At 40.0% G+C, this 9,674-nt stretch overlaps 1 protein-coding gene across 1 annotated transcript; it reads left to right on the plus strand.

Moving 5' to 3' along the window:
- Positions 1-3,008: 3,008 nt before the first annotated feature.
- On the plus strand, positions 3,009-8,059 carry LOC115773338 (sodium-coupled monocarboxylate transporter 1-like). The gene is made up of 18 exons (XM_030720013.1): positions 3,009-3,193; positions 3,511-3,630; positions 3,861-3,926; positions 4,014-4,065; positions 4,157-4,224; positions 4,354-4,392; positions 4,588-4,700; positions 5,010-5,150; positions 5,582-5,711; positions 5,828-5,916; positions 6,066-6,175; positions 6,310-6,377; positions 6,508-6,594; positions 6,993-7,204; positions 7,326-7,426; positions 7,501-7,589; positions 7,658-7,699; positions 7,815-8,059. The coding sequence occupies exons 1-18, from the start codon at positions 3,023-3,025 to the stop codon at positions 7,890-7,892; spliced, it is 1,776 nt and encodes a 591-aa protein (XP_030575873.1). The 5' UTR covers positions 3,009-3,022; the 3' UTR covers positions 7,893-8,059.
- The last annotated feature ends 1,615 nt before the right edge of the window (positions 8,060-9,674 follow it).

A 9,674-nucleotide genomic window follows, 5' to 3' on the forward strand; every position in this document is an offset into this window, starting at 1 on the left:
ATGATTGTTTTATGGTATTTTTATGGTACTTGTTTTAAACATTTTAATTTTTAATTTTCTTATGTTATTTATTGTTCTTAATGTTTTTATTTATTTACTTTTATTTTATTATTTTATTTATTTATTTATATATTTTTATTTTTATTTAGTATAGTCCTTGGGGTTACAGATCTTGTACAGCACTTTGGTCAACGTCGTTGTTTTAAATGTGCTTTATAAATAAACTTGACTTGACTTGACTGCATCCAGTTGGTGGAATCTGTGCACTATGCACCTCAGCATCCACTGACCCCACTCTGTGATTTTATGTGGTCTACCACTTTGTGGCTGAGCCACTACAGGATTGGAAAAAGCGTCCCAAGTGCCTTTGATTGAACGTTCTGTAAAGCCAGGAGCTTCCAGTGGTGTGAAAGGTGCAGTTATCTAGATCATCTAGGTTTAAATAGAGCCACCAAGATGAGGCTTACCTCTTCCACCTGTAGGAACAATTGTAAGAGGTGAGCCTAAGATGTAAGATTAAGTGAGAAAGCAAAGCTTTTATGGTTACAGCCATGCCAAAGCATATGCTGCTTGAATGTAGCCTACATCCTCTTGCTAGGGCTTCTCCACTGGAGAATTAATCTGGTAATATTTGTTTCTTTAGTTTGCACATGCCCTCAGTGACCTGAATCATGCATGCACCCACTTCGATAGCACAGAGCATTTCCAATCAGCACACAGTCTGGGCCACCCCTGCTGGTGTCAGTGAGTCCAGGTTACCTCAGGTTACGTTAGAAAGCTTGTGGCCTCAGAAGTCTTCACTTTATCGCCGACAGCATTCAGGACCAATAGGTAGCTTTTTGTCAGGTATTAACATCAAAATCAATTTGGAGTTTATGTAATGTCAAGACAAACATGCATTCAGAGGACCAGCAACTTGTAAATGTTTGCCAAAAAACTTGCTGTGTTTGGTTTGAGACATTACCTTGTAGAAATTCCCTCACAAATAAGTAAGCTATGGAGTGTATGTAGTTTATTAGTGGAAGTATCTGCAAAATTTAGATGACTTATATAGAGCAATTAATTATTTTCAATCAATCAATCAATCACACCTTTTGAAAGAAATGTAACAGGGTTATCCACACACTGAAAGTTTTTGTCCCATTCTTGCTCACAGTTGCTTTGATAATTTGTTAAATCTTCTGAGCTTCTTAACTGAGCTCTCTGAGAAGAGTTTGGTGGTCATGGAGTAAATATAAAACCTATAAAAAAACAGGTTTGTCATAACCAAGTTAGCTGCCAAGTGGTGAGTCTTGCTTCTAGAAGGACAGCCTATGCCAAAGATAATAGAGATAACTAAACCAAGAACTAAAAATATATATGGACAAACAAATCTTAAGTTTCGGTCAAATGTATAAGTAGCTTTCAACAAGCATAACAGGCAACAAAATTGTTTATTGTTAGAGATGGGATGCTTGATAAAGATGTTTCCGAAGCAGAGATGTTTCAAAACACTGCTCAAAATGTGGTTCAAAACACCCACATCACGTGACCATGGCTCAGTGAGGGTCTGGTGCTTTTCATCCTTGCAGTTTCTGAGCAACCCTGCCTGAGGACTGAATGCAATAACTTGCATGGGTGACATGGATGTTTAAGCTTTTTATTACCAAATTGTATGAATTAGTGTGACTTATAGTTGAAGTGTATTCATAGAATTCAGCAGAGGGGACACGGTGATTTCACTAGGCGGGCCTGGACCCCCTCTTTTTTTCTTTTTATTCACACTGAGGCTTCTGGTGTAAATACCTCATAAACAGCAGGAGAAAGCTGAGCAGGCTCAGTGTAACCAAAGGCTCAGACTGAGTAGAACATGAAAACTTATTAAATGACATCCTTTTTAAAAATAATGGAAAAAATTTAAATATTTATTTTTGAATTAATTGAAAATAAAACCTAAACTTTGGTTCACAAACCTGATGACACGATCTCCCAGAAAGCTTAAAAGTCAACCAAACACATCCAAACTTTTTTTTTAACAAGGCTGGGGGCAAGGCTGACAAAAAGACAGCTGTGTGGTTTTCACAATAAACACAGCAGTCGTTTCTCAGTATATTTTATTTTATACATTGGTTTATCGTGAGTTCCACTGAATTACTGAGACACTGAAACAGCCTCGAATGTTAACAAAGAGAAAATAGTATTTGCTGATCAAAATTATTGATAGTCTGGTATAATAAGCAGCTTTGTATTGTACTGTAATTGTGGAGGGCATGTTGTTGTGTCACAGAACTGCAGGAGAACCACATTGGCCAGCAGGTGTCGCTGTGGAGATGAGTCTCAGATGGTTCCAAAACTTTGATACAATTCACAACTGCTTCAAACGTTTCAGTGTTTCATAAAGCCTTGCTTTGCCCATCACTGTTTATAGCGTTCTTATAGTAATACTTGTTCCAAAACATAATTTTAAACCTTGAGAAATGCCCTCAACATAAAACAAAACAAAAATGTATTTGGAAAACTTATATTAATATAAAACAAAACACAAAACATTATAGCACATGCCTACATTAATAGAAAGCTCTCCAATATCACACTTTTCCAACCTGTCTGGCAAAGAAAAGATGTGAAAAATTTGATATTTATTTAATAAGTCAAGACCTTATAAAATACAGCCAGACAGGTAGAAAAGTGGCAATATTTGGCACTGAGGGCTTTCTATATTCGTTGAACCAGAAGAGGGCATGCACCTGGTGCCAATCACTGATTGGCAATCAGTGTGTCTGCCACAGGTGAGGAGTCTTGATCAGCATCACCTGTGCAGGTTGGATAGCCCAGTATTCAATGAATACGTAAGCTGAAGTGCTTTGACATGATGGAGAACAGGGTTTTCGGTGATTTGTAAAGACCTATCTGGGCCGAAGTTTTAGTTATTTATTTTTTGGGTTATTGTTAAATTTTTTTTTATTTGATTTGTAACAAAATGAATGAGGACGTACCTGGAGCTGACCCGTTACAGATCGCTGATTATGTTGTGTTTGCGTTGATGCTGCTGGTGTCTACTGGCATCAGCTTATACTGTGCCAGGATCGGAAGAAGCCAATCTAATTCCCGGGACTTCTTAACCGGAGGCCGAAAACTCACCGCTCTGCCCGTCTCCCTGTCCCTCACCGCCGGCATCCTGTCCTCCGTCATATTGTTGTCCCTGCCGGTCGAGGTAACGTGGCAGGATTGGCATCTGATTAAAATTGTCACTGCAGTTTCATTTGTTACTAGAGTTTAATTTCCCCTGTGAACACTTAGCTTTTAATATTTTTGTTGGACATTAAAGAGTCTCAAAGGCAACTGACTGCACATTTATGTGCTCCTTGAACTGGTGACAGTCAACGTGATAATACAGTAGTAAAAAGGTTTATTCAGTGTTGCACTGCATTATTTCAAGTCTACTGTAACTGATTTAAAAAACAAACAAAACTTTATAACTCTGCATAATGAGTGCATTATTGGCAAACTGAAAACTTCCCCTGTCTGTAGGTGTACTGCTATGGCGCCATCGTAGGCTATTCTTGCATTGCCTATTTTCTGGCACAGGTGTGCACATCTGAGATCTTTCTCCCAGTCTTCTACAGGCTGGCCATCACCAGCACTTTTCAGGTGAGTGTTTCCACATGGTGTGCATAATTTCAAAGTGACTATCAGCTTATTGAGCTTGTGGTTAAACTGGTGGTTTAACTGTTGTGAATTGTGTAGTTTATTGGAAAAAAAAATTAAATTGTTCTACAGTGCAGGCATCCTATATCTGTACAATAAATGCACCACCACTGCCACAGAGTCATAAACAAATCCATCTGGCTGTAGTGTGAATAACTGTTTTGTCTGCCAAGTATCTGGAGCTGCGTTTTAACAGAGCGACCCGTCTGCTGGCAACATTTGTCATGGTTATTCAGGCAGTGAGTAAGAAGGCAGGAAACATGAGTACAAGACTTCTGTGGATATACCTGCATATCTGTAACCAGATGGTTTTTCTTTTGTCCCAGGTCCTGATCACTGGACTTGTAATTTATGCTCCTGCTCTTGCGTTAAACCAAGGTATGTTCAGTCCAAAACAGATTCTGGAAACATTACTGGATGAGGACACTTGCAGCTCCTTGAGTGTTTCAAATCTTGCCCCTCTCTGCAGTGACAGGCTGGAATCTGTGGCTTCTAATCTTTGTAACGGGAATGGTCTGCACCATATGCTGCACCCTGGTATGTAACAACAAAATCTGCATGAATCAGTTCTCATTGCCACATTTTACCCCATAACCTGAACTCTTGCTTTAACTACCTGGATCTGAGTGGCCGTCAGCTCATGTTTTGTTGTCTGCGTTGTTGCAGGGTGGAATGAAGGCAGTGGTGTGGATAAATGTTTTCCAGGTAGTGGCACATTATGCAGAGCGTACTGTTAATGCTGCACAGCCTACAGGGAAGGGAAAAAAATAAGTCAATTTACAGTTCCAAGACATTTTTAGCTTCAACTCAAGACAGCGCATCAATGTAAAAATTAAATGAATTCTACATCTTGTTGTGGGGACAACCTCATGACCTAACAGTCCAATTTCTATCTTCTAGATTGGAATCATGTTTGCAGGCCTCATGTCTGTCATATGCAAGTGTCTCGTCTTAGAAGGAGGAATCTCAGTCTTGTCCATTTCAGAACAAGGTGGAAGAATCAACTTTCTGGAGTGAGTGGGGGGGGGATGATTTAACTTGCAAACACTTGCATCTAAATACTGAATTGATGCAGCAAATGGGCACAACTACAGCCCTTTCACAGTATCTTCACAGACCTCCCCTGATGCATCTATGGGCTATGTCAATCATAAACATTCTAGTGGTTAATTTCATAACATGCATACAGTTGGTTGAAATCACCGGGGCACCCAGCTACTTTATATTAAAAGGGGTTTTCCTCAATTTGGACTTAAAGTAATTTGATTTCCTACTTGAACTTTTGGAAATGGTGCATAGGGTATACTAATCCATTTTCCCAGTTTTGACTTAAACCCTCTGAGGAGGCACACTTTTTGGACCATACTCATCGGCGGGACAGTTGGCTGGACCATGGCCAGTGGAACTAACCAGAGTCAAGTTCAGAAATACAACTCCTGCAAGAGCATCACTCATGCCAGAATGTGAGTCATGATTTAACCTGGAGAATTTTGCTGTGGCATTAGAAACCATGACACTTGTTACTGAAACCCAGTGTCTTTTTATCCCTTATGGTGTGTGAATTTAGACTGGAGAATTGTCCAGATTTGTGACACTTACAGAGGCTTCTTAAACTTGCTTGTCTCACTTGTCTGCTTTGCTAATCCATTAAGTTAAACTGTGAAATTGTTTTTAATGAGTCCTTGCAAGCAGGATCTTATTCATAAGGTCTAGACTTGGTCTGATTTAAGGAGCCTCTTGTAACTAACCCAGATGAAGTGCATACCTAAATAAGTTTAGTCATACTGGGCAGTATAGGAATGGGACTTATCTGGTAAACTAACTCATCTTTTCAAAGCTGAATATCAGCCTAGTGATGACATACTTACCCTTCTGTTTTGCTGGTCTCTTTCAGAGCTGTGTTCCTCAACCTGCTGAGTTTCTGGCTGTTCCTGGCATCTGCAGTGTTCTCAGGATTGTGCCTCTACTCATTCTATAAGAACTGTGATCCCTGGACAGCTGGACAAATTTCTTCTCCTGATCAGGTATTTGGGTTTCTATGTATTAACATAATGATGCTTAAAATACCAGTGGACTTGCCAAAATACCAACATGTCCTGTGATCTTCCAAGCACTCATGTTGAGCCCTCTTTCTTTATAGTTGATGCCATATTTGGTCATGGACATCTTGAAAGGCCACCCTGGCCTCCCAGGACTGTTTCTTGCAGCAGTATACAGTGGCACCTTAAGGTTTTTAGACGTTTTTGTTTTGCAAGATTGTGTACTTATGTGCGTCAACATCATTTAACACTTAATCTACCTTAAGTGATCCATTTGGACATTTTCACAACTTCCAGTACCCCATAGTTTAATTTCCATTTCCTCTATCTTTGAACCAGCACAGTGTCTTCCACCCTCAATGCAATAGTTGCAGTTACTCTAGAGGACCTGATCAAGCCATACATCAGACTGACAGACAGACAATTTCTCTATGTCTCCAGAGGGCTAAGTAAATGCCTTTTCTGTTCACAGTACATGCTGTACATAGCTGATTAACAATCTTGCCCTTGAGCTTTGGTACATGAAGCAGAACTGTCGACATTCCTCATGATAAAAATGTCAGTTTGTTACACAATCTTGCAGGTATCTGTTTTGGAGTTGTGTGCATCACAATGGCTGGCCTGGCATCACTTATGGGACTACTGGTTCAGGTAGAAGGGATCTGTTAATACAGTCACAATGTTAATGGCACCAGTCTCTAATATTTAGTACCAAACAGTTTAACTTCAGTAAAACATGCATATAAAGCATTTAAGGATAAACTGTACACGTGTCAAACAGGCAAGAGCTGTCATCGGTGGGGTAACTGGAGGTCCTATGTTTGGTCTGTTCGTTTTGGGCATCCTCTGTCCATTTGCCAACTCCAAAGTAAGTCTGCAGTGTTTTTATGATTTACATGTAAAGGTCTTAGTTTTTATGTGAACTGAACCTCAAATCCTCAGCACTTTGTAATGCCATAGTTTTGTGCTTGTTTCCTTTAGTGGCAGTGACCCTTGACTTAAAGAGGAAACTAGCATGTGCAGTGAAAATCCACTTGGAAGAAATGAACAGTGCTTAATATTTGGCTGGAGCTTGTCTAACACTATCCTCACATATAGAATACACCTTAACTACACTGCCACTTGTCTTTTTGCACCATGAGTAATTGATATTTTATACTTGTGTTACTTATTTCAGTCCTAGCTGTCATAAGGAAGACTGACAATCAAATTCTAACCTCTGAACCACTTGTGAGTTTAACTGTGTACCTACTTGTTTGCTCACAGGGAGGTTTGTTTGGCCTTGCGTTTGGGTCCACTGCAACCCTGTCTGTAACCCTTGGACACATGCTGTCCTATTCTGATCCTGAGATGACCCGACCTCTGTCGTTAAACACTGAGGGCTGTAACGTCACCACTGTCGGCAGTGTCAACTGGACTACTGCGTTTCCACCACAGCTAAACTTGTCTACCATGTCTCTAGTGCGAGATGGTACCAGGTGAGTGTAGAAGGTCACTGATTCAGTGTAATCATGTGGTTGGACTCCTTTTATAGTAGTCCAGTGAAAACCTGTAATTGCACTGGCAACAAGAGTTATTCACAAGCCATTCTCTTTCCAGACACCGGACATCTAACTGGCACTCTCCTTCCTACCTTTACTTCTCTCTCATTGGCTTCTTAACAACCGTGATTGTGGGAATGCTAATCAGCATATACACTGGTAAAAATCTCAATTTGGTTGTGTACATCACAGACAAACTGAATATTGTTGCATACTGACCTTTGTGTGTTCAGGTGGACTGAACCAGAGAGTGGAACCAAGGCTTATGCTAATGAAAGAGGACACAATTTCCTATCATTTGTTCGAGCTTATCAAATACAAGGCAAGTCCTGCAGTGTGGAAACAGGTTTCAAGCACTAGAGGAGAGATTAACTTTATTTCCCCTTTTAGATCAAGAAAAGACCAAGCAGGGCTAAACAGAATGAGATGGAGGTAAAAACGCATCCACTTTTTTTTTTTTTTTTTTTTTTAAAGCAGAATTCATCAAATGTTACACTTCCTGTTACAATACAAATTATTCTTGGCCTAATACAGTTCTCCTTTTTAGGAGGCAAATGAAGGCCATGTGAGGATGAGGATGCTACACAGAAGAGTTACAAGTGCAGCAGCTGAAGCAGAAGACTAGATGTAATAAAAGGCTTTGCCATTTTAAGCAAAAACCTTCTAATGTATCATGGTCATTGACCTGCTAGATGAACACATGGATAATTATGAATACATGGATCTGAGTGCAAACCATGGCTGCTATAAGCAATTTCCAAACTTCAGATATTGTAGTCATCTTTCAGTTATGGGTAACCAAACATTGCTCAAATCATTTTATTTATTTATTTTTTTAAAAAGGGAAGGGGGGGTGTCTGTGCTTTTAATAGTCAAATTTTAAACTCATGAATGATCAAACTGAGCATGATTTCCAAATATACTGATTTGCCACAAACCACAGCTGTGTTGTCTTTCTTGAACAGTTTAAATTGTGGCAAAATGCCACTGTTCTCCTACCAGGAGACTGCATCTGTTAGCTGTACACCAACTCATGTTGGAGATGCATTCAAGAAAGTTTTCCTTTAACCTATATCCAAATATTGCCCAAGAAGCTATCAGCAGTGGCCTTGAGTTCTCTGAGTATTTTTATATGGACTAGTGAGCAACAGGAATTTGCAGCAGACAGGGCCTTGTTCCAGGAAGCAGGTTTAACATCTGAGTTTAACCCTGAGAGTAACTCCAGGTTTTCTGTTCAGAAAGGATTGACTGGGCTAAGACTCTGGCTTTAACCTGCTCACTGGCAGGATTTCTGAACTGAGCTTTATTCCACCCACTCTGCTTCACCTGAACCAGCTGACTGACACTTACTCAGGAAATTGCTAGACCTCATGTGGCTGGAGTGTGTGAGCAGTTCCTGATGAAGGCATTGAAGCTATGGACTGGCCCGTCCGTTCCCCAGACCTGAGCCAGACTGAGCACATCTGGGACATCATGTCTCGCTCCATCCACCAACCTCACGTTGCACCACAGACTGTCCAGGAGTTGGCGGATGCTTTAGTCCAGGTCTGGGAGGAGATCCCTCAGGACATCATCCGCCACCTCATCAGGAGCATGCCCAGGCATTCTAGGGAGGTCATACAGGCACATGGAGGCCACACACAATACTGAGCCTCATTTTGACTTGTTTTAAGGACATTACATCAAAGTTGGATCAGCCTGTAGTGTGTTTTTCCACTTTAGGCCTCCATTAGTTAATTTGATTTTCAGTGATTTTTGTGATTTTGTTGTCAGCACATTCAACTTTGTACGGAACAAAATATTCAATGAGAATTTCATTCATTCAGATCTAGGATGTTATGAGTGTTCCCTTCATTTTTTTGAGCAGTGTATATAAATGATCCACAGTCAAAGGGCAGCATTACATTAACTGTTATGCTCATCCAATACTTGGGTTTTGTGTTGAGACCTTCCACAGAAGATCCTGAAATGCAGGTAAGTGACAGATTTGATGTTTCTCTTCAGCCTCTAACATCCCTAACCCTGCAGAAGCAGCCTGGACTGACAAGCACAGCAACACAGGTACTTGTACATTTACGTATCTCTATCAGGCAAAGATTTATGTGCGCACCCGCCCACCCAAAAAAAAAAAAAAAAATCTAAAGTGTAAATGGTACACCATGTGTAAATGTGTTGCATGCCATTAGATCATCTTCATAAACTACATTCATGCATACACACCATTAACAAAGCTGATCGCCATATACAAAAGATTTACATTTTCCAAGTGATACACAAAAAAAAATTTTATTCTGTAACTTAAGTGAGTTGAAGTATAAATGTGTGAAAACCATTTTTTATCTTGGTGGCCATTCTTAAACTGTCTATAACAAAAGGATGCTAAAACAAAGCAATGCACAAGCAGCAT

This window comes from Archocentrus centrarchus, chromosome 23 (assembly GCF_007364275.1).
Source record: "Archocentrus centrarchus isolate MPI-CPG fArcCen1 chromosome 23, fArcCen1, whole genome shotgun sequence".
NCBI lineage: Eukaryota > Metazoa > Chordata > Actinopteri > Cichliformes > Cichlidae > Archocentrus > Archocentrus centrarchus.

Excerpts from the sequence above, each read along its gene's own strand:
- LOC115773338 (XM_030720013.1), top strand. The coding sequence starts at position 3,023 with ATGCTGCTGGTGTCTACTGGCATCAGCTTATACTGTGCCAGGATCGGA. Across the intron at positions 4,066-4,156 it reads TGCTCTTGCGTTAAACCAAG|TGACAGGCTGGAATCTGTGG; the intron begins GTATGTTCAGTC and ends CCCTCTCTGCAG. Across the intron at positions 5,917-6,065 it reads GTATACAGTGGCACCTTAAG|CACAGTGTCTTCCACCCTCA; the intron begins GTTTTTAGACGT and ends TCTTTGAACCAG.